Below are 22,951 nucleotides of genomic sequence, written 5' to 3'. Positions count from 1 at the left end.
TGATGTCACGCAAGCACGAGGCTGAGATGCTGGATGTCACGAACCAACCTCACTCAGCCACCCGCTTTGCCCCGCCCCTGTGGTGGGTCTTTCTCCCGGAAATTGTGGGCCTAATCCAAACGGTAAGTGGCTCGTAATTCGTCCCGGTTAACGTACCAGTGGACCAAGCAGCACTGCCCACGAAGTCGACACCATAATCTCTTGGAACCTGAACCATCGTCTTCTTTCCGTATCAAACGCCGCCCACTGCAACGTAAAGACGAACGTCTTTTGTTCAAATAACGCAGTTACAGCCTCAGGCATTGTGGAAGGCAAATTACCTACCTATCCCTTGGACCTTCTGGCCGATTTCGCATAATGGCGAAAACACAAGTCATTGGAGGTAATTATTGCCTCTACGTTCCCATCCCATAAGATGGACGTCAACTCAAGTTGGTTTCCGGTTATGAGTTTGATGCCAGATCATCACCCGACCTAGTCACGGTAGGACGGAGCCAACCAACAGCGCACACCGCATTCCTACCTTGACAATTTCATCTCATCTCATCCCTTGGGGTTTTCACATTCCCACTGCACCAACAGTAACAAAGCAAACAACGGCCGGGTCTCTAGTTAAAGCACGCAAGCGCAGAAAGAGCAACGAAGCCCGGACTGCAGGAAAGAGTCACTGCAGAAAAAGAAGGTCCATCAGAATTGACAGACCTCGACCATTCTCCCCGCAGCAACATCTCCCCCAATCATCATCAACAGGCCGCCACAAAACCAAGCTTCATTCAACGCCCCTACCATGTCGAACTCAAACCAGAAAGGTTGGCTCAGAAAGTTGATTGGCAGGTCCAAAAAGTCAAACTCGGACCTCACGAACCAACATCAAGGTCACCAACCCATCAGCCCAGCCCACGATGCCCTCGCATCCAACAATCCATTTGCCAGTTCCGAGGCAGCCCCGCCCTCTTACAATGAAGCCATGTCAGGCAAGCCCGGAGCATCGGCCAACGGAAATCAACTAGGCGCCTCGAGTTCACAAGACCCCGGTGCCGCGACCACCTACCGGCGTGTGACCTGGGACGGACAGGTTGTCACGGCTGAAGACGACCCCTACGCCTTCCTTTCCGTCTTCGACACGGTCTTTCTGATCGACGACAGCGGTTCCATGAGTGGCCCTCGATGGTCTGAAGCCGGGAAAGCCATCGCCGCCATCGCTCCGATTTGCGTCGCCCACGACAAGGACGGCATTGACGTCCACTTCATCAACCACCCCCACAGTTACACGAATATCACGTCGGCGGCCAGAGTCAACGAAATCTTCAGTGAGGTTAAGCCGAGGGGGGTTACATTGACAGGACAGCGCCTCTGGGATATTCTGGGTCCGTACCTGGAAAGATACACGGAGGGTTACGAGGATGAAGACCGGAAGCCCCGGGCTAGCTGGGACCCCGAGAAGACGGGCGTGAAGCCGATGAACCTGATTGTGATCACCGACGGCGAACCGGATGATTCGCCCGAGATGAGGATAAAACAGTGCATCAAGAGGCTGGAGAAAGTCGACGCTCCGTACTACCAGATTGGCATTCAGTTCTTTCAGGTGGGAAATGACAAAGAGGCTAAGAAGGCCTTGGCGGCGCTGGATGATAATCTGGGTGACGACAGGGATATGGTCGACACGGTGACGTGGGATGGTGGAGATACGCTAGCGAGGCAGTTGGAGGGAGACAAGCTGCTCAAAGTCGTGTTGGGGAGTGTCGTCAAGAGGCTGGATCGTCAGAAGGCGGATGGTAAGGATACAAAGGGGAAGAAGAAGTAGTAGCCGAAGCTATTTCTTTACTTTGTTTTCCTCCTCGCTTTCTTCGGGTTGGTGTGGCTCTTTGATTTTCTTGGAGTTTACAAGTTGCTGCGACCTTGATGGTCCGGAGCAAGGGAGGAATATCACCGATGCATCAACGGCGTTCATGGTCGGTTCTGAACTCTGAGAATATTGAGGGGAGCATAGGTGCATTCTTACACGGAATACCACACAATGGCGGGGGAAGGGTAACCAAGTTCGTCAAAGTGCTTTTCTTCTTACTTGTATTAGTTATCAAAGACAGCCTTCCGTTCAGCTCTACCTACCTAACAGCAAAGAATGAATAATCACACAAAGCGTTCAAAAACACCCATCAGCCTTTACCCCTAACCCTGAATCCGAATCGAAATGCGAAGCTGAAATCTGCACGTGAAACAAATTAACCGACACCGCATAAGCAGGTCCGAACCCATGTCACAAGGGCGTCTTGGCACACCTTACCAGCAAAACAGCCACGACAAAACCCGCTAATTCCTACTGTACCGTGTTCAGGTCCGATCTGCTCTGTTCCATCTTTTTCGTCCAACCAACCCTTTTTTTCTTTTTCTTTTTTTCTTTTTATTGGCAATCCATCCCATCGCCCTCCTTTCGAGGGCATCACCATCACCATCATCTTTTTTCTTTTTGTACCCATAATCCGTATGCTCACAAACAATTTTGCACCAAACAAAAGCAATGGCCCCCCATGTAACACCCACCACCAAACTGCAAATAATCGGCGCCTTCAAGCTCCTTCGCTTTTTGCGTTCCCGCCACCAGTTTCCCCCGGGAACCGTTTCAAATAATGACATCTTCCGCCTCTTCTCCGTTTCGCGCACCACCGGCTACCGCGTGCTCTCAGAAATCTCCGTCCCCGGCCCGGACGGCGAGACCCACCACCCGCTGACGCAAGCGGAGCGTGCGCTTTTGGACGCCGAGACGGCAGCGGCCATTGAGGAAGAGGAAAATGCGCGGATTCAGGAGATCATCAACAACCCCCGTGAGGAAACGCGGGGGAGGAAGAGGAAACTGACGGAACGGGATGTGGAGGTTATTGAAAATTGGTTGGATCGCAACGGGGGAAGGGGCGAGGTGAAGTGGAAGGATGTACCGGTTGCGGCGGGGTTGGGGCAGATTCCGGGGAAGGATGGGAAGGGGGTGGTGAGCGGGGTTACGGTTAAGAGGGCGTTGACGGCGTGGAGGGAGAGGAATCGGGAATTGGACGTGGAGGATTGGACGAGGGCGAGGGGCGCGGGGGGGCTGAGGGGGAGTGAGAAGGCTAGGGAACGGTGGGGACGGCCTAAGGATGGAGGTTCTGGGAGTAGTGGAGGTGGTGGGAATGGGGCCGCGGGTCAGGCTGGGAATAGACAGGGTGCAGAAGCGGGAGAGAGGGAAGGGAGGGAAGGGCCGTCGGAAAGTGAGAGTGAGAGTGATGATGAAAGTGTGGTGGAAACGGGAGCTGGACCTTCCGGAACTGCGGCTGGGGCGGCGTCTGGAACGGCAAGCGCGAGTGGAAATGGAAGTGGAAGTGCTGCTGTGGTACCCGTCCCGGTAACAGGAAACGGCGTTGAATATGGTAATGCGGGCGGAAGTCGAGACCAGCAAAGTCAGGAGCAGCAAAACGCCAGCAGAAGATCTCAAGGCCCCGATCCCAGATATCTGTGGAAGAACCGAGCAGAAATCGAAAGAGCCGCAAGAGAAGCTGAGGCTAGACGGCGGGCTGAGGTGATAGCTGAGGAAAGAGCTAGGGTTAAGCAGGCGACTGCGAAGGAACGATATCGTTTATCGAGACAGAGGAAACGGCAGCAGCAGAAGCTGGAGAAGCAGCAGCAGCAGCAACAATTGCAGCAACAGGGTCAAAGTCAGGGTCAAGGTCAGAACGTCCCTCCTCTTGCGCCCATACAACAGCAACAGCAACAGCAACAACAACAACAACTACCTCAACCACAACAACAACAACAATTACCTCATCCATCTCATCAACCATCACAACATCAGCCACAGCATCAACAATATCCACAGCAACATCAACATCAACATCAACAAGGGCAAAGGCCATACACATCAATGAGCTTCATCCCTCTCCCCACCTACGGCCAAAACGGAGCCGGAGCCGCAAGTGCCAGCGGAAGCAGAAGGGGAAGCGGAAGCGGAATTGGTCTCTCAAGTGCACAACAGAGCTTTAACAGCAACAATAACGGGGTTGCAGTCGGTACTGGCAATTGGAATGGCGGAAACCCCGGGGGGCATGCCAATGGTGGCGGCGGCGGCGGAGATGCGGAAGATATCCTGATGCTAGGTCGACTTGCTGGCGTGCTGAATTAGGACGATGACGCGATTGAAGGCGCACCCGCGGCGCTGGATTCGGATTTAGGCTCAGGCGAAGGATATGGATCGGGCTCGGGATCAGGTTCGGGATCAGACCAACTTGTAAACCCCGGAGGACATCCCAGTGGTGGCGGCGGCGGCGGCGGCAGCAGAGAAGAGGAAAATATCCTGATGCTAGGTCGACTTGCTGGCGTGTTGATTTAGGACGATGACGCGATGGATTCGCAACCCGCGGCGCCGGATTCAGGTTTAGGCTCCAGCGAAGGATATGGATCGGGCTCAGGGTCAGGCTTGGGATCAGACCAACTTCCTGGACTCGAGCCTCAGTCAGAATCAAGTTTAGTAGACCGGGATTACGATTAGAATGGCGATCAGGGTCAAAGTCAAGGTCAGAGTCAAGGTCAGAGTCAAGGTCAGAGTCAAGATTACGGTCAGGATTACGGTCAAGGTTACGGTGAGGGTTGCGGTGAGGGTGGCGCCCAGGGTTATGATGAGGGTTATAATGGGGGTCGGGGCTATGGTGAGGGTTATGATGAGGGATACGGTGATGGCTATGGTCATCATGGGGGTTGCGGTCAAGGCCAGAGTTACGGTCAGGCTCAGATTCGAGCTCGCGAGCAGGCTGAAGCTCAAATTCAAAAGGCTCACCGTGAAGCTAAGAGGCAGGCTCGGAACCTGGCTCAGAGCCTGGCGCGGAAGCAGGCGCGGGCTCAAGCTAAGGCTCAGACTCCAGCTCAAATAAAAGCCCGGATTGAAGCTCAGAAACAGGCTCGGATTTAGGCCCAGGCTCTGATTGAGGCTCGGACTCGGGCTCCAACTCAAACTCAGGATCAAGATCAAACTCAGACTCCAGCTCAGTTACAAGCCCGGATTGAAGCTCAGAAGCAGGCTCGGATTCAAGCCCAGGTTTGGGTTGAACCTCCTCCAGCTCAGAGTCAGGATCAAAATCGATCCTCCCACTTGACTCCAACTCAAGCTCAGTTTCTGGCTCGGGTTGAAAATGAAGACCGTATCGAAGCTCAAAGACAGGCTGAGGCGCGGAACCGACGGAGACAGGCCTGGGATGCGGCTGATCGTCGGGAGCTGGCTCGGTTTCAGGGTCAGGAGGAGCAGCAGGCTCAATTAAGTTCAAGTTCAGGGGCAGGGGCAGGGGCAGGGGCAGGGGCAGGGGCAGGGTCAGGCCAACGCCTTACGTAGTTAGAGAACATGAGAAGATAGACACAGAGACGCGTGAGAGATGATGTTGTTTCAGTTTTCTTTTGAGTTTTGGACGGGTTTGAGTGAGAATGGAGTATGGATTATGGACTATGGAGTATAGCCTTTGGATTATGGGTGACGTAGTGGGTAGTAGTGGTAGTATTGTTGTAGTCATATATCTTAGAAGACGACAAGATATGAGGGAGAGGACAGCAGGGGCTAAGGGGCTATGCATATGGCCAGATCCGTGTTTCAAGAAATGTGAGTTGGAGTAGCGACGCTGGAGGGTCGGTTATAAGGTATCACATTGCAATCGGTTAGCCTATCCTACGTATGGATGCTTTTGGATGCATGGTATACAAGTCAAGACAGTACTAAGTTGCTTTGTTGTGGCTTTGAATGGTGACAACATATATACATACTGCCATCAACGGTGATGATAGCAATTTCGGTTTCATTGTCTTGTGGCGTGATAGCAGGATGCAACAACTATCGATATGTTAGGTAGTTTGGGAGGAACCGGACCAAACGAGCATGGTTGGCCTTATGTCTGCCGTTGTGCCGGTTTTACTTGGAAGGTACCAAGTAAAATCCATAGGGTTGCTCAAGGCCAGGACGTTTCAAACCTCGTGATATTCCATCTATACAATGCATCGCCCAAGTCTAAACTAATAAGCATGTGCTTGAAGACACCAGCTCACCAAAACTTCCAATACACAGCACTGGCAACCCCCGCCAAACCCGCCACCAACGCACCCACTACGACAATAACCATCCCAATCCCTTGTGCCTCACCCCTCGGCATCCTCTCAATAATCTCCTCCAACCTCTCCGCCATCTGCGTATCCGCAAACTTGCCCTTAACCCTCTCAACCCCTCTCCTCCCCATCTTCTTGAGTTCCTCCTCTCCCATGCCATTCAGCACTTTATCCATAACCTTGGCCCACTCCTCCGTCTGTTTCGGGTCCCTCAACCACCCCGTCTCACCCTCCACCACCGTCTCCACCGGTCCGCCATTATTCGCCGCCAACACCGGCACACCGCGCAACATGGCCTCCAGCGGAACAATCCCAAAGTGTTCGTTACTGGGTGTATACACCAACAGTCTAGCAGACCTTAAAAGGATCTCCTTGAGGGTGTTAGGCACCGACAGCAGGAACAACACCTCCACGTCTGGCGCTGTGTTTAACGCTGAGACGACCGTTTTTGCAGTGGCGGTCTTCAAGTGAAACGGAGCACCTTCGGCGAGGTTAACCAGCTCGGTATGATACGACACATTCTCGTGAACGCGGTTATCGTACCCCCCCGCTATTATCAACTTTGCTTTTCCGCGCTGGGAAGGGGAGAGGGAGGCGAAAGCTTTGATTGCCAAAGCGATGTCCTTTTTGCGCTCGAAGCGGTTGATTGAGAGGATTATACCGTTGGCGGTCCAGGGGAGGACACTTCCTTCGTCGTCGTCGGTTTTTTGGTTGGGGTTGGCGACAGAGCGCACGTCTATGCACGGGTAGACTACTTCCAAGCTACGTTTGGAAGCTAGGCTAGGCCATGTTTGTGAAACGATCCCCTTGGTGAAACTCGAGTTGACGGCTATCGAGTCGGCGAAACCCATGGACCATTCTTCCCATGTGTCAAAGGGCAGGCGGTAGAGACGTTTGTACCATTTTGTTCGACCCTGGACGAGGAGGAGATCGGGGAAGTGGCAGTAGAAGAAGATGGGGGATTGTGGCACGAGGGGTTTGAGGAGGGGTAGGCCGGCGCTGAGTTGGTCGACGAAGAAGGCGGATGGATTCAGGAGGTGCAGTTCGGAAGACAGGAGGGTTATTTGAATGATTAGGTGGATTTGGCGCAGGATGGCGCAGAGGATGGAGAAGCGGCCTAGGAGCGAGGGGGGGATTAGGGAGTTTCCGCGGACTCGGACGTCGAGGGTTCCTGTTTTTGTTACCACATTAGCTATGTCCAGTTAAATAGGGGAGCTTTGGGCTCTAAGGGGGCAAAGGGTGGGTATACCATCGCGAGCTTCATCAAAGCAGTGTCGGGGATCGCAATGGCTCGTAAAGATGACCACCTTATGGCCACGGTTCTGAAGACCTACGGCGGCGTCGACGACCAATCTTTCTGCGCCACCGATTCCCAGGTCAGGATGGAGAAAGACTATTGTCTTTTTCGCTTTTTCTTCAATACCCGCCATTTTGACATGTGAACGAGTGTCGCAAAGTGTTTTGGCGGAGTGTTTGTGAAATGGACGTCGGGTGTGTCTCCTTTGGATGTTTTGGGAGATGCGATGTCATTGATAGTGATAGGGAGCTCGTCCCGGCAGGCAATGATAATGAGCAGGGTGCACTAACAGTTTCACTTGATTCACATGTGGGGACGTGTTAAGGAGGTTAGCTTACATAAGGAAAAGAGCTTCAGGGGATGGTGTACTTAGTGCTACCCGCAATTAGGTAATAATTTAATGATGTCGTAGCGCAAAAGATCCAGGAACCAGTTCCCATTTGACGACGCTGGCGAGGTCGAGGTCCATCAATTGCAAGGGTCCAAAACCGCGACTTTTGAAAGACATGCAACGTGTGCGCCGGCGCACTACACTATTTGGCATTTGTTGACTTTTGACTTTTCCTTGTTTGGATCCTTTGCGTGATAGTGCTCGCTAAGGCCGTTTTAAATTCTTCAGATCGAGAGACTTTGGGTTGATCGAGGCTTGGATCTAATGTCCTGAACTTCCATTTGTCCAAAAACCAACAACTCCAGCAGTGGACACGAATACGCCATTTTGATCTCGTTCCTCTTCCTGGCCCTGACCAACATCCACTCTGTCTCGAACAACCAAAACACCAGACAACAGATTACTCAGACCTCCGACATTGATGACTACGAGGTAGACACCAACACGATTAGAACACCAGTTCCAACCCTCCCCCATGGGTTCACACAACCATGGCTCTAGCTCCGGCGCAGAGCTCTCCGACAATGCCCCGCCGCGTACCGTCAACGGGAAACCTGTCCAGAATGGCGTCGTCGACGCGGGGTTGAAGAGCTTAGATCATTGTATGTTCAAATAAGCTGGCTTTGTGTTCCCATTGGAACCATTGAGTTAGCTGATTGCTTCCCTATGAACCTCGAGCAACACTGTGCCCCTCCAACCCCGCCATGTCTTACACCAATTCGAGCTACATCTTCATGATCGTGTTCCAATGTCTTCGAGCTCCAAGCTGACTGACCACGGTGACAAGACCAGAGAACGCTTCCAGAATGGCGATACAAACTACGACAGCGACTACTCCCTCTCATCCGATGGGAGACCCCATACCTAGCTATGCTCCAGGAAAAGATGCGGACACCAGCGTTGGATAGATACTTTGCCATCACGGCCAACCTCGGGACACATACCTTCTTCATGATCGGTCTACCAGTTCTCTTCTGGTGCAGCTTCTCCAGTTTCGGCAAGGGGTATGTCCCTCATCAACATGAACCACGATCCGGACCAGATCCAAGCTGACAATGCGCCATACGTATAGCCTCGTCCACATCCTCGCCGCCGGCGTCTTCTGGACCGGTTTTGTCAAAGACATGCTCTCCCTCCCGCGACCGCTCTCCCCTCCTCTCCATCGAATCACCATGTCCGGCTCCGCCGCGCTCGAATACGGTTTCCCATCCACCCACTCCGCCAACGCTGTCTCCGTAACCGTCTACTCGATCCTCGTCCTACACAGCGACAGCAACACCTACTCGCCCTCCACGACCTTGGCACTCGAGCTTCTCGCTTACTTCTACGCCTTCTCCATCGTCTTCGGCCGCTTATACTGCGGCATGCACGGCTTCCTCGACGTGATAATCGGCTCCATCATGGGCGCCGCCATCTCCTACATTGAGTTCTACTACGGCCCGCCCTTCCAGCTCTGGCTGTACGCAAGCGACTACTTCGCGCCCATCCTCTTCGCCATCACCATCCTGATCCTTGTGCGCATCCACCCCGAGCCGGCAGACGACTGCCCCTGCTTCGACGACTCCGTCTCTTTCGCGGGCGTCATCGTCGGTCTCGAGCTGGGGACATGGCACTTTGCTAGGTCGCGGTGGGATCACATCTACAACGGGCCCAACGCGCTCTTCGACCTGTCTGCCCTCGGCTGGCCGGTGATTATCATCCGTTTGATCCTGGGAGTCCTCATCATCTTTGCTTGGAGGGAGGTAATGAAACCTACCCTCCTCAAGGTCCTCCCTCATCTGTTCCGCGTCATCGAAACCCATGGCCTTTCGCTGCCCCGCCGCTTCTTCATGCCCGCTACCGAGTACAAGGATGTCCCGCTCAACTTGCGCGACGATGAGGTTTTGCCGAAAGTGAGCGATATCCCGCGCATGATGCGCAGTATTCGTGGCCCCGGGCGCGGTCGCGCGGTGAGCATTGGTCCGCAGAGCGCGGCGGATGCGTATGAGACGTTGGCGTATCGCGAGAGGAAGAGGAGGGAGAGTTTGAGTAGTGAGAAGGGATCTGGGTTGAAGCAGGTTCATAATGCTGTTGCTGCTGAAGGTGGTGTTGATGGCGAGGAGTCCGTGGTTGATGAAGCTGTTGCGCAGTCGTCGGGCTATGAGAAATATGAGAGGCAGATGGGTCAGGGGCAGGTGGTTGTTGAGAGCGCCGGTGGTGGCTTGTTGAGCCCGAATTCATCGGTCGCTGTGGAGGAGCCAGAGCTTTACTTGGGACAAAGGGATGAGCTGGGCGAGAAGGAGATTTTCTCCAAGCTGACGAGGCCGAGAGTGAGGTATGATGTCGAGGTGGTGACTAAGTTGGTTGTTTATGCTGGTACGTTTACCTTTTACCCCTCTTTCTTTCCATGTGTTACAGACAACGGCTAACCAAGGTTCAAATAGGTATCGGATACCTAGCAGTTGACACGATCCCCATATTATTCGAACTCACAGGTTTGCTGGGAGCTGGACACCTTCCTTTTCCCATTCCTGTTCCTCCTCCTGCGCGTTCATCGTAAGGGACAGTGGGATCGGAGTTTTGAGAAGGAGGAGGGTGAGAAGAGGTGGGGTAGATAGATCTTTTCTTGGCTTGGCTTTGGGCTTCTTCAGCTCAACAACTACTTCTTGGCACACTTTTCTACTTGTTAGTTTGTACATAGGGCGTGATAGGTCATATGGCGGGGTTGGTATCATGTTGTCATGTAATGGATTCATTTTTGAAGCAAATTCCCCCTCTTTTCAGGCTATCGTAGAGGCTCTGGAGGTCCAGGCTCCGAAGGCAGAGTTAGGGAGGACTTCACAGGATTGGAGTGTCCGTTAGAGACGCTGGTGGATGCTAACGAGAACGCCGCCGGGTCAGCTTCTACACATGAGAGGTCGGTCGGTTGTAGCGGCCGGCGGGGTTGACATGGGCATCGCCGAACCCAACGCTCTAGGTATCTGTACAGGTCCCTTGATGCCGTTCACTCAAGGCGATTCAATGTGAAGGATTTGTTCCTACATCGAGTCGGCAGCTCTACCGTAATTAGGAGCATTACATATTAAACCCGCTGTCTGGCAGTTACCTACACATCAAAGGCACATCTGCCTCGAGTTCCTTAGTTGTTCCTGAAGATGGCGGCAGGTCTCACCTTTTTGTGCCGCAGCCGCAGCCGCAGAGATGGGACACCAGGTGCACCCGCCATGTGTGTTCACGAACGAACCCCGGTGACCGAAGACGCAAAGATTCAGATTCGAGACCTCGAGTCAAGCCAGAGCGGGGATGCTGGGGCTGGGGCTGACGTCGACGGACCCCGACTGAACAGAACCTACAGGCTCTGGGCTGTCGCTGGTCACTGGTCACTGGTCACTGGTCACTCACTGGTCGGAACCACAAAGCACGTCAACTGGCGGCTGCTCACTAACCTTGGGTATCTCACCGAACCCAGAGATCCTGTCATCCCATACGTCGGCCTCGGGCCCAGCCACGCGAGCGAGCGGCGGCCACGTCCCACGATGCCGAGGCGCGAGGGACCCATGAACGCGGATCGCGGATCTAAGGGAATTAAACTTAAGGCTGAATTGACAGGTGGAGATTCATGGACTTGGACATGACTGAGATGTGGTGACCTGAATGAACCGGCGACGAGACCTAGGATACTGGTAGTGGACTACCAGACCGTGCCATGCCATCGTGAGAACGACGCCAAAGTCAAAACCAGTATTCAGCCTTATCTCGATCAAACATTGTCATATTCACATGTGTGTCGTGCATATCAAAGGTAAAGGTATCCATCGGACCACACCGGAGCGTGTTTCCAGCAGGAAGGACGTCAAGTTCTTCCGATGCTTCCTTTCAGTGCTTCCACAAATTTGTATACCAGCATACACCTACGTATGTACCTCATGCGACAGACAATGTGACAAAACCCGACCTGACTAAGTTCCAAAATTCCACTGCCGGATTTTCAAAGAGGGCCGCAATGACCAATTCCAGAATAATAACGGGCCGATAGAAACCAAGCGAAAAGCCACAAAAGAATTCACGAAAAAGCCTGCTTGTCAGAAAGTCACAAAAGTCGAAAAGGGACAGACAGGGCAGTGACGTTTTAGGAGTGGATCAACCCCGAGTGCTCTAACGGCGACGATATCCGAACAAGTCACGTGAACTCTCGCTTGTTTGCGGCTTTCTTTTTGTCCATCTTCACCAAATTCGGTAAAGTGCAGATACTGATTTTTTCTCCATCAGCGAACTTTTGCCACCTGCCTCAACCTGTCAAAATCCGTGCGGCCATTTCTCAACGGCTTTTCATTGGTTGATTTATTTCCAGCCGCGTAAGCCCAGCTGGGTCCAAGTGGAAGTTTTGCTTGATCGCATCTGGCATCTGACAGGGCAGGCAAGAGCCAAGGAGTCACGGAGTCAAGATTCCAGCCGGGTCCATCGACTTCATCGCTCAGCTCTCGGCAAGGCAGTTGCAGGGCTTTCCGTCTCCGTCTCCGTCTCCGTCTCCGTCTCCGGTCTTGAAGTTGGTTCATGAACTTGAAAGAGAGAAAAGGGACCAATTGAAGGTGAGGAGACGATGATTGCAACAAGTTAACTGTATCTCTGTGTTACACTTTTCGTCGTAGGAAAAAAGAAGTGAACAATCCCTCGTATATCTCGCAGGAACCATCGAATAGAAATACTGACAAGGCCCATGTTTTATACAAATCCAATCCGTAGCGGCAGAGGCAAGACGAGGAAAAAGAGTCATCGGGCAACAACCTCCTCCACTGCACCTGAAATGCAATCCTTCCTTCCTTCCCCTCCTCACAACCCTGCAAACAAGCGAGGGAAGCGCCCATTGCGACCTTCTAGTAGCGGATCACTATCACTATCGCATTATCCCATTGTGTTAGCATCATCATTGAATTCTGGTCTGGTGCTCTGTTAGCCGTTGTTAGTAAATGGTACCTGGAGGCAACCTCCAAAGCCTGTTTCTTTTGCCTAGGTCTAACTGTTAACCCGGTCGTTCAATTGATCAGCCCAGATTCCAAGCAGATCGACCCATCAAATCCATTTCCCTCACTGCACTCAACAAGTGCTGCCTTTTGCTTGCCGTCCCCAACCTGACTTTCTTACTGCTGTTACTGCTGCTGCTGCTGCCGCCATCCATTCCAACCAACCAACCACCTTTGGTCCCCGCTCGTTTTAACGCTTGCTCCTGCTTGGTCACTGCGTCGCTTCAGTTCTACACTAGGTTCAGGTCCAGTCGCAGCAGGTAGTACGTAGCAGGTGTAACCTCTGCCTGTCAGTTCCATCCGTTAACACGTTCAGTTTAGAAGCAGCAAGTTACAAGACAAGACATTGACATTGAACATTTGGAAAAGTCGCTCCCTTTGAAACACGACAACGAACAGACGACGCAGACACGAGAGGCCCCGATCCCGGCACAAGTGCGATCAATCAATCTTATCAGCAACAACCTGCCCCTGGGCTCTACCAATAGCACCAACCAGGGCACCACCCGTTGTTCGAGGCCAATTATCCTGCCCTGCCTGCCAGGCGCATTCCACTTGCTTGCTGCCGCTGCTCTTTAACAGAAACCCAAAGCATCACGCATTCACGACAAGACACTGCCGGTACTGACCCGACCTCTTCTTGCCTGAGCCTGTCTGTGTCTACCCTACACACGAGCCCTCCTACGCCCTAGGAGTGGCAGAACCTTGGCTGGCGGACCACAGCTCAACCCCCCCGGACCGACGCCTTGCGCTTTCGTCCCGTTTCCCAACTATCCGCACACGGCACGCACGCCCATTCCCACCATTCGACCTCGTCATCATCGCGCAAATCGCAAAGCCTGGACGCATGTAGTGCCCCGTATCATGTCCACCCAAGCGAATGGCGCTGCGGCGCCAGACCACCCCGTCGAACAAGACATGGCCCAGCATCACCACCTCGTCGCCCACAGCAGTCCGGATGCCATCACGACCGATGCCGACGCTTCCACGCCCATGGGTCTGCGATCGCCGCCTGATAGTGACAAGGCGATGAACCCCGACGAGGCTTCCGACTCCGAGCTCAGCGACCTAGACGACGATGTTGCCGACAAACTCGACCAAGACGTTACGTTCGATCTCGACCTCGGCTCCGACCCTCTGCCTGATTCGAAAACCGGACACCAGCAGCCTGAGCCTAGCGTCTCGCATGAACACAAGGAGCCTGCCGCCGCCGCGGCCACGGTCGAAAGTACACAGATCAATGAGAAACAAGAGGGCGAGAGAAAAGAGTCAACCTCTTCACACTCGCAACAAATAGAAACTGGGGCAGCGTCCGCGGCCACCCCAATGTCTCCAAGTGAGGACATTGGCGAGATCCTGCCGGATAGATTCGAGAACAATGTTCCTGTTTTCAAGCCAAGCATGAAGCAGTTTCAAGATTTCAAACTCTTTGTATGTTTGTCTTCTTCCTGTGCTATGACACCAGGTCTCGCTGACTGAAATGACTTTTCGGGGGAGTGCAGATGGAAAAGGTAGACAAATATGGCATGAAATCCGGCATCATCAAGATCATCCCGCCCGAGGAATGGAGGAGCCAGCTGCCGGCACTGGACGATCTGGTCAAGCAGGTCCGCGTTCGTGAACCAATCAAGCAAGAGATCATGGGCCAGAACGGAACCTATCGCCAGGTCAACATTCTCCATCAGCGATCCTACAACCTGCCCCAGTGGCGCAAGCTTTGCGAACAGAGCGAACACCAGCCTCCTGCGCGACGAGGCGAGCGACGAGCGAATGCTGAAAAGGACAAGCCCGCTGCTCGAAGCCGCGCTGCTGCTGCGGCTGCAAACGCCACGACATCGAACAAGACCACGACAAGTACAGGCTCGGGCAGAGGAAGAAGAAAAGGCAGGGTTACTCGAGGATCGGCAAAGGCCGCTGCGGACGAAACCGACGATCCCCCCATCACTCCCGTGTCACCACCGCCCGAAGACGAAGACAAGCCGCTTGAGTCGATCGAGGAGGATGTCAAGGATGAAGGTTGCGAGGAAGAGGAGAGCGCTCCCAGAGTTGGCCGAATGGGCTTTGGCAGACAAGGCAAGCCCAAGATGCAATCGACATCCGCGCGGCGCAAGTACATCCGTCGCGAAGGGTCAGCCATGATCGACGAGGCAGCTTTCAAGAACTGGGATTACCGTATGGACGTGTCCGATTTTACACCCGAGCGCTGCGAAGAGCTGGAAAGGATATACTGGAAGACATTGACATATGCCCCTCCGCTATACGGTGCTGATCTCCCCGGAACGTTGTTTGACGAGTCAACCGAGAACTGGAACCTCAACAAACTCCCCAACCTGTTGGATGTTCTTGGTACAAAGGTCCCTGGCGTCAACACGGCGTATCTATACCTGGGCATGTGGAAGGCCACCTTTGCATGGCATTTGGAGGATGTGGATCTCTACAGTATCAACTTCCTCCACTTCGGTGCTCCCAAGCAATGGTATAGCATCTCGCAAGCGGATGCCCGTCGGTTCGAAGCGGCCATGAAGAATATCTGGCCAACCGATGCCAAAGCCTGCGATCAGTTCCTTCGCCACAAGTCCTTCCTGATTTCACCCTCCCATCTCAAGCAACATTACGGCATCACGGTCAACAAGGTCGTGTCCTATCCCGGCGAGTTCGTCGTGACATACCCTTATGGCTACCACTCTGGCTACAACTTGGGTTACAACTGCGCTGAGGCTGTCAACTTTGCCTTGGACAGCTGGCTCCCCATGGGCAAGATTGCCAAGAAGTGCCAATGTGCTCAAGCTCAGGACAGTGTCTGGGTGGATGTCTATGAAATCGAGCGTAAGCTGCGCGGTGAGTCGACAGAGTACGAGGTCACAGAGGATGATGAGGAGGAGGAGGATGAGGACTCGGACGAGTCAGACCAAGATACCGGATTACCTAGTCCGCCGTCGGGCTTGGACCAAAGAGGAGGGAAGAGAGTCAGGACAGCAGGGCGGAAGAGGAAACGGGAGGCAAACAACAAGGGTACTCAAGCGAAAGCAAAGAGAACTCGTTACCGCCTCAAGGCACCTGTCGAGCCGCCGTGTTGTCTGTGTCCGAACGATATTCCCGGGGCGGAGATTATGCCTACCGACGATGGCCGCAAGGCTCACCGGATGTGTGCTCTTTATCTACCGGAGACGTACATCGAGACCGTCGACGGCCAGGAGATTGTCGCGAATCTGGCGGGCATCGACAAGGCCCGCTTGGAGCTCAAGTGCTTATACTGTAGGTCCAAGAAGGGTGCTTGCTTTCAATGCTCGCAAAAGAAATGTCCCAGGTCGTATCATGCTACATGTGCGGCTGCCGCGGGCGTGTTTGTGGAGGAAGGTGATGTGCCGGTCATCGGAGAGGATGGGACGGAATACAAGGAGCAGGCGTTTGAGTTCAGCTGCCGCTTCCACAGAGTCAAGAGAGATCGCAAGACAGAAGGCACTATTCTTGAGGATGACCCCGTCGTGCGCAAGACTGCAGAGGCACTCAAGAAGCACGACATCTGCCAGATTCAGTACTACCAGGGCAATATTTTTGCCGGTGTGGTGGTGGAGAACTTGCACGAGGAAGAGACACTCCTGCTTGATGTTATTCCCAACGGAGATAGGATTCAGGTTGAGTGGAAGTGGCTTCTCGTTGCCGACCCGTCCGAGTACCGGTTGCCTAAAGCATCACCCAACGCCATTCCGATGCCGACATCGAAGAAAGCCAAGCAGGAGATCAACGCCAAGCGCCCGGTCGAGGAGATTCCAAGAAAGGGTGATGAGTTCTCTACCGGATTTGTCTGGGCCGAGTTCCATACTGGCGAGCCCGACAAGAACAAGGAGCAGGTCAAGATCGATATGGACAAGGAGAATCAGGTATGGCACTACCTTGGACCGACGTCTACGGAAGCCAGAGCGCAGTACACAGAAAACCCGTCCAGAAAAAAGCACAACTCCAAGAGCAACTTTTTGGACACGATACCCAAGCCGCCTCCAGCATGTCCTCTCCACGTTGCCTCGGCTCCTAGGAAGTCGTTCTCGGCGACGTACCCGGCACAACAGCCGACATTCACTGCGTCACCAGCATTGTCACCGGCGGCTCTGGTGTCCAAGCACGACAAGCCATACGTGTATAAGCCACGCAAACCTGTCCAGCCACAAACCCAGTTCAACGTTCAGTACACGTCGCACATGTTTATGCCGGCACCGCCTCTTCCGTTACTGTCGCACATGCCTCAGCAGAACCACGCGTTCTACCAGGCACAACTGCGACCGAATGTCCCTCAAACGGTACACCCTTCCCAGGTGTTCAGCCCTCAGCCCATGCAGTTTGATGGTCAGCGTAGGCCATCGCAGCCAATCCAACCGTATCCTCAACAGAAAATGTCACCACAGCATTTTTCTCAACACCAGACGCCCCAGCAAATGCCGCAACACCAATTCCAACCGCCGCAGCAACAGCATCAGCACTTCCAGCATTTCCAACCGCCGCAGCAACATTATCAACAACAACAACAACCTCAGCAGCAGCATCATCATTACTCACCGCAGAATTACCCACAAACCCCTGTCCCGCTGCCTCCACAGGCTTTCCAGTTCCAGCAGCAGACCCATGTTCCTTTGCCGCAACAGGTCCAGGCTCAACAGCCTCAGCCACGGACTCCTGTTCCTCCACCGCAGCAGGTTCAAACTCATCCGCCTCAGCATAAGCAGCAACAGGTTCAGCAGATTCAACAGACACCTGTTCCTATACCTCAGGTCCCTTTGCAACCTCAGCGGTCAGCTCAGAGCTCTCCGCAGCAACAGCAACAACCTCCTCAGCAAACACCGCAAGCTCAGGAAGCTGAACAACCGCAACCGAGGGCGGAGCCAGAGCAACCACCATCTCCGCCGCAACCTCTACCGAAACCGAGGCCTTTCAAGGTGTACAAGGCATCCCAGTTTAGGAAACTGAAGCTCCCGGAGAAGAAGCCAGGCGCTAAGAAAGACCTGCCAGATGCTTTTGCGTCTTCAAGATTTTCGTTTGCTGGCATTGACCGGGTCCACGACCTTCCTGGACTTACATGGCCTCCGAAATGCCCAATCTCAGGCAATGAAATCCAGTTCAGACGGAGGGTTTGGTCTCCTCCGAGTGAGGAGGGCATCAGTCCAGCTCCTATGACGTCGTCGCTGCTTAAAAGTCCGGATGATGAGAAGAGGGTGTCAACGAAGTACGAATTTTTCAGGGTTCATAATAACAGGTGAGTTTGCGGGTTGACAATTTGAAAGCACATGCATGGCTAATGAAGAAGTAGGGATTCGTTGAAACACCAGTCGCCTTATAAGCCGGCTGTAACTGAGGTGGATGTTACCACTGGGCAGGAAAAGCTTGTTCATGCTGATTTTACGAACGAATACGGGGCAAACCTGACAAAGTTCATGAAGAATGCTCGTGAGGCCTTGACAAGAAAAGAAACTTCTGAGTCTAGCTCGAGGCCAGCAACTAGTCAAGCTCCCTCGCACAATGACTCCTCTGCTCAGCCGAACGAGGGTCTACCCCAACAGAACTCGTTCGATGACCAGCCTATGCAGCAGCAAAGGGTCCAACCTCAGTACACTTATTACCAGCACGAGGCTGGGTTCGGTGGACCTTCATCGTCGTCGCCATTCTCAAGTCACTCGGTTCCAGGACCAGTGATGTTCGGTCCTACGTTTGCACAACAGTCCGGATCTCCTCACCAAGATATGAGGCAGCAGTACCAAGGATCTTGGCAACAGCAGTATCAAAACCAATCTAGTCATAACATCTGGATGGGAAGTCCACAAATGGTGGGCAGCCCTCAACCGCAGATGTTTTCTCCTTCACCGGCACCACAGGGTCATCATCACCATCTGCCTCAACAGCAGCCACAGGTGCAGAACCAACAGCCTCAGCCTCAGCCTCAACCGCAACAGCCGGCAAAGCCGCAGTTCACAAAGCAAAGTCACAGCCCGATTCCCTTGCCGCCGTATGTGCAGAAGATGAACCAGGCCAAGCCATCGCCGTTAAGCCAGCCTCCGCAGACAAACAATCAGCAGGGATCCTCGCAAACCCAAGCTCAGAAGCGGCGACAACGAAAACCGGCGGCTCAGCAGGCGTCCGGGCAGACTATCTCTCCTACCCAGTTAAATGTGGACACGGGAGTGGGATCATCAGCCCAACAAGGCCAACCTCAAAAGGCACAGCAGGCGTCCAACAATCCCTGGACAAACGCGAACAATGTGAATTTGCAGTTCCCTAGGGTTTCCTCGCAGCAACAACCAGCGCCTACCACTGCTGCTGCTGCTGCTCCAGCACAATCACAATCACAATCCCAAAATGCATCTTCTGACAGCGCATCCACATCCGCAGAAGCAGAAGCGGGGACTGTCGACCCAGAAGTAGAAGAAGAAGAAGCTGCTGCACAGGAGGACGACAACGAAAACTCCTACTTCAACGAAGCCCAACCTCAAGGTCTCCAAACCCCTCCCCTGCAACCCCAAAATCTTTCTTCATCAACAGACGTCTCCCCCGACCAGAACTACTTCCCCTCCCTTTCCGCGCCCCCACCCACCCCGCTCACTGGCATCCAAAACCCCGGCGGGTTCGCCTTTGGGTCTTCCATGCTCGGTCCTATTGGCGGTGGTGGCATCGGAAGCTTTAACCCCGCCTCCGCATTCAACATCAATGCTCTCAGTAGCGGGATTGTCGGCATGGGCGCCCTAGGTACCCTAGGCGGTCTGCTAGGCGGCATCGAGTCTGGGACAAGTGGTAATGCCACGTGGAACGGACGGGCTAGGGGCTTGAGTAGGAGTGGTGATAATGTGTTTATGGGCAGTACTAGTGCTATTGATGAAGATGGGGAGCATGGATTGGAAGGTGCGAGTGGAAGTAGAAGTGGGCATGGTGGTGGGCAAGGGATTATTCCGCAGGATGTGTTGGACAAAATTTTGTCGAATTTACATCGGTTGGGGACGGAATAGTATTCAAAGGAGGTGAAGCACTTGAGGATTGAGTTGGGAGCGATGACGAGGAGGTGGAGTGGTGGTGATTGAGTGAGGATGCGATGCGTGTTACTTGTCTGAGTGCTGTGGATGGTATGGTCTGGTCGGGTGGTGGTATTCTGCCTTCGAGTATACAAAAAACTGGAGTTCGTTATGTTTACGGTATGGAAATGGAAATGGAATGAAACGGTATGGTTTATGGAATGGTTATGGAAATGGAAATGGGAATGGGATGGAAACGCATCGCAATGCAACGCGATGCCTGGGTTTATAGGTATAAGTATCCAAAGGTATCCATAGGTATAGGTATAGGTAAAGTCATGTCATGTACGGTGATGAATTCATGTACTACGAAGAAGGGTTGAAATGGAATGTAAACAAGGTTATGAAGTTCACATAAGGATGACGAGCGAGGCATGAAGCATGGGGAGATGTCGATGGAAGTGGTGAACTGAATGGGTGTGCTGAATGGGTGAGATGAATGGGTGAGCTGGATGGGTGAGATGAATGGGTGAGATGAATGGGTGAGCTGGATGGGTGTAAAGGTGAAAAGGAAACAAAAAGCGAAGCGAATTGAGGCGAACGAAGGAAAGGCAAAGCAACAAACGGGAGGAAAGAATTGTTAACAGAGTTCTGAGTTCCGAGTTTCAGTTGTAAAGGTCCAGCAAAAAGACAAGATCTCTTTTCACACACAAAAGGAAGGAATTGCGATGGTTTTCTTATCCTCAGCATTACCTGCTAGCACTTTAGTGCATTTATATCACTAGAGTATTACTATAGCACCAAGAAACTATAGGAGGCGCCCGTTCGTCTTAAATAACAACCACACGGCAGTACAAGAGCTCGTAAGCGAAATCCTGCTTTGATGTCTTGGCTTCCCAATGAGGGGGCCGAGACGTAAGATTTGAAGACGGGAAGATGGGAAGCAAACAGGGCTGAAGGGGGGAAGCGAAGCGAAGGGCCTAAGACGTTGAAGACTGGACAAGGCTCGTGTTCCTTACCTAACCCGTTCTACCCCTCAATCTTGCCTTATTCCTTGTTCCTGATGTCCGATGCCACCACGGAACAATAGAAGACCTACTTAACTTACGTACGGGTTCCCTGCATGAAGTGTATCTCGTGTCATCGGCCCACGGGTTTATGCGGTTTCCAGGGCAAAGGGTTCTATTTAGATCAGTCGACCCTGAGACCCAGCTGCTCCGTTTTACAAGTCTTGAACCAGGAAAATGATGAGCAATAAGTGGTGAGGTGTGTGTGGTGGACCTTGGCTTCATCAGCCCATGTTCATGGAGTTGGAGGGGTGATGAGCGCAGGGCGGTGACGTCAGGTTATGACATGCGATCTTATCGGGATGCGCATGAAACCTCATTGGTGTGAAGGGATTCTCGCATCAACAGAACAACATCATTATTGCCGGGTTCCTTGTTTTTGCAGTGCAGTGGATGAGATCTTCAGCTACGGTATGGGAATAACTTATTTGGGGTTCCTTCGACGCCAGTTTTCAGGGTCCTTTTGATTCTTTTGTTTTTCTCAAGACTGTGAAGTCAACAAAGTTCAACAACCACGCAAGCAAAGCGATTACAGCGACTAGTAACAGGGGACAGCTGTTAGCGCTTAAGCGGGGAGCGACATAGAAACCATTAACGTCACTTACACACGAACGACGCTGCGATAACCAACCACCGACATCAACGACATCAACAACATCATCACCAACAACGACAAACGTCGTCACTTAAAACCACAACCACAACCACACATAAAAACACCGAACCCAATCTCAACAACAACACCCCCTTAAGAAAACCAACCAAAAATGCCAACAGTCATGGGCCTAACAACCGACTCCTCCTCCAAAACCACCACCACGCTGGGCAACGCCGACCTCAAAAAGCCCAACGGCGGGTCCCGCCTCGACACCATTTCCAAGCGTAACCACCACGCCGCCAAGGAAATCGAGACGCTTTTCTGGCGCTGCTTATGCGACGACCCTTCCGCCGCACCCGAATACATGGCTGAGGATTGCATCCTGATCAACCCTTTACTCAGTTCTCACCCGCACACCACGCCCCTGTCGAAGGACAGCGAGCCGAGCTTGCTGGATGTTTTTGAAAAGGCGGAGCCCTGGGCCGGGTTCAGGTTCCATGGAGATCCCCTGGTGGTGGAAATTGATTTGATGGCTGTTGCGCTGGTTTATAAAGTTTCACTGTATACGATGGATAAGAAAGGGAAGGGAACGAGGGAGGTGGTGGCGAGTGTTAGTTCGAGTTGGAGGCAGACTGCGGGAGCGGATTGGGTGTTGGTTGCGCATCATTGTCAGTACGTTGATGATGAGTAAGAAAGGAGGAGGGAGGGGGTGATGTAGAAGGTGGGAGATGGGGATGGGTTTGATGGGAGTGGGAATGAGAGAGATGGATGCGCGATTGCAGGTTTTGGCACGTTTGGTTGGTGTTGTGGGTGGAGAGCATTGGGAGTTCTGGTTCATCTCCTTTTGCTTGTCTTCAATGATGAGTTTATGATTGGAAAGCTGCCTCGGGTTTTCGGTTGCCTTACTCTTGAATTCGGTATCATGTTAGTCTGCAATTACAACCCTCTAATGATGTTTTTTTTATGTGTATGTCAATGCTTCAATACCTTCCATGTCATTTCGCGTTGTGGTATCGTATTAATGGTAGCTGATCTCGCTCTTTCCAGTTCGCCAATCTGGTCAACCAGTTGCAGGCAGGAACCTGAAGCCTGCACCCAAGTTCAAACGAAGATGGAAAGGGGCGACCTCGTGTGTGTGGGTTCCATCATGATGCGGGCAGATGGATGACCACGGCGTGAGCAATTCAACGGAAGCGATGCACAACCGGCAGGCATGTCTTGCATCTGCCCCCGAAACTTCGTCCTTGGACCAGCCCGCTCATAAAAGACTATTATCACTAGGAGTACCCCACAGACATCAACCTGAATCTAACACTGCGAAATCAAGCTACACCCGGCTTCCAGATCCTACGATGACTCCTAGTTCCTACCAAATCCGACTCAACCACCGCAATATTGATCGTCCATTGATACCTCTCCGGCGAAAACAAACAAGGTGGATGGCGGGACAGCCCTCCTAGAGTTCCGTCTGGTTTGTCGCCTTCCGGATCTGAGCTTTCTCGTC

At 52.9% G+C, this 22,951-nt stretch overlaps 6 protein-coding genes across 6 annotated transcripts; 5 read left to right on the top strand and 1 right to left on the bottom strand.

Annotated features, from left to right (window-relative positions):
* The first annotated feature begins 458 nt into the window (after positions 1–458).
* SMAC4_07235 (uncharacterized protein) lies at positions 459–2,138 on the top strand. The gene has a single exon (XM_003344618.2). It carries the CDS (start codon positions 788–790, stop codon positions 1,802–1,804), a length of 1,017 nt encoding a protein of 338 aa, XP_003344666.1. The 5' UTR covers positions 459–787; the 3' UTR covers positions 1,805–2,138.
* Positions 2,139–2,518: 380 nt separating this feature from the next.
* Positions 2,519–4,147, top strand: SMAC4_07236 (uncharacterized protein; the record flags this gene model as incomplete). Its single annotated transcript, XM_003344619.1, has 1 exon — positions 2,519–4,147. One exon carries the CDS (start codon positions 2,519–2,521, stop codon positions 4,145–4,147), a length of 1,629 nt encoding a protein of 542 aa, XP_003344667.1.
* Positions 4,148–5,898: 1,751 nt separating this feature from the next.
* Positions 5,899–7,730, bottom strand: SMAC4_07237 (uncharacterized protein). The gene is made up of 2 exons (XM_003344620.2): positions 7,355–7,730; positions 5,899–7,276 (listed from the first exon to the last, which is right to left on the bottom strand). Exons 1-2 carry the CDS (start codon positions 7,533–7,535, stop codon positions 6,045–6,047), a joined length of 1,413 nt encoding a protein of 470 aa, XP_003344668.2. The 5' UTR covers positions 7,536–7,730; the 3' UTR covers positions 5,899–6,044.
* A 192-nt stretch (positions 7,731–7,922) lies between these two features.
* SMAC4_07238 (uncharacterized protein) lies at positions 7,923–11,319 on the top strand. The gene is made up of 4 exons (XM_003344621.2): positions 7,923–8,395; positions 8,581–8,797; positions 8,866–10,148; positions 10,217–11,319. Exons 1-4 carry the CDS (start codon positions 8,269–8,271, stop codon positions 10,330–10,332), a joined length of 1,743 nt encoding a protein of 580 aa, XP_003344669.1. The 5' UTR covers positions 7,923–8,268; the 3' UTR covers positions 10,333–11,319.
* Positions 11,320–14,319: 3,000 nt separating this feature from the next.
* Positions 14,320–20,327, top strand: SMAC4_07239 (uncharacterized protein; the record flags this gene model as incomplete). The annotated part of the gene is made up of 2 exons (XM_066090595.1): positions 14,320–18,038; positions 18,093–20,327. The coding sequence occupies 2 exons, from the start codon at positions 14,320–14,322 to the stop codon at positions 19,777–19,779; spliced, it is 5,406 nt and encodes a 1,801-aa protein (XP_065947076.1). The 3' UTR covers positions 19,780–20,327.
* A 1,289-nt stretch (positions 20,328–21,616) lies between these two features.
* On the top strand, positions 21,617–22,138 carry SMAC4_07240 (uncharacterized protein; the record flags this gene model as incomplete). The annotated part of the gene is made up of 1 exon (XM_003344623.1): positions 21,617–22,138. One exon carries the CDS (start codon positions 21,617–21,619, stop codon positions 22,136–22,138), a length of 522 nt encoding a protein of 173 aa, XP_003344671.1.
* Positions 22,139–22,951: the final 813 nt, after the last annotated feature.

The sequence above is a fragment of the Sordaria macrospora genome, chromosome 5 (genome assembly GCF_033870435.1).
Source record: "Sordaria macrospora chromosome 5, complete sequence".
NCBI classification, from domain to species: Eukaryota; Fungi; Ascomycota; class Sordariomycetes; order Sordariales; family Sordariaceae; genus Sordaria; species Sordaria macrospora.
This window is presented reverse-complemented; position numbering and strand designations above follow the sequence as displayed.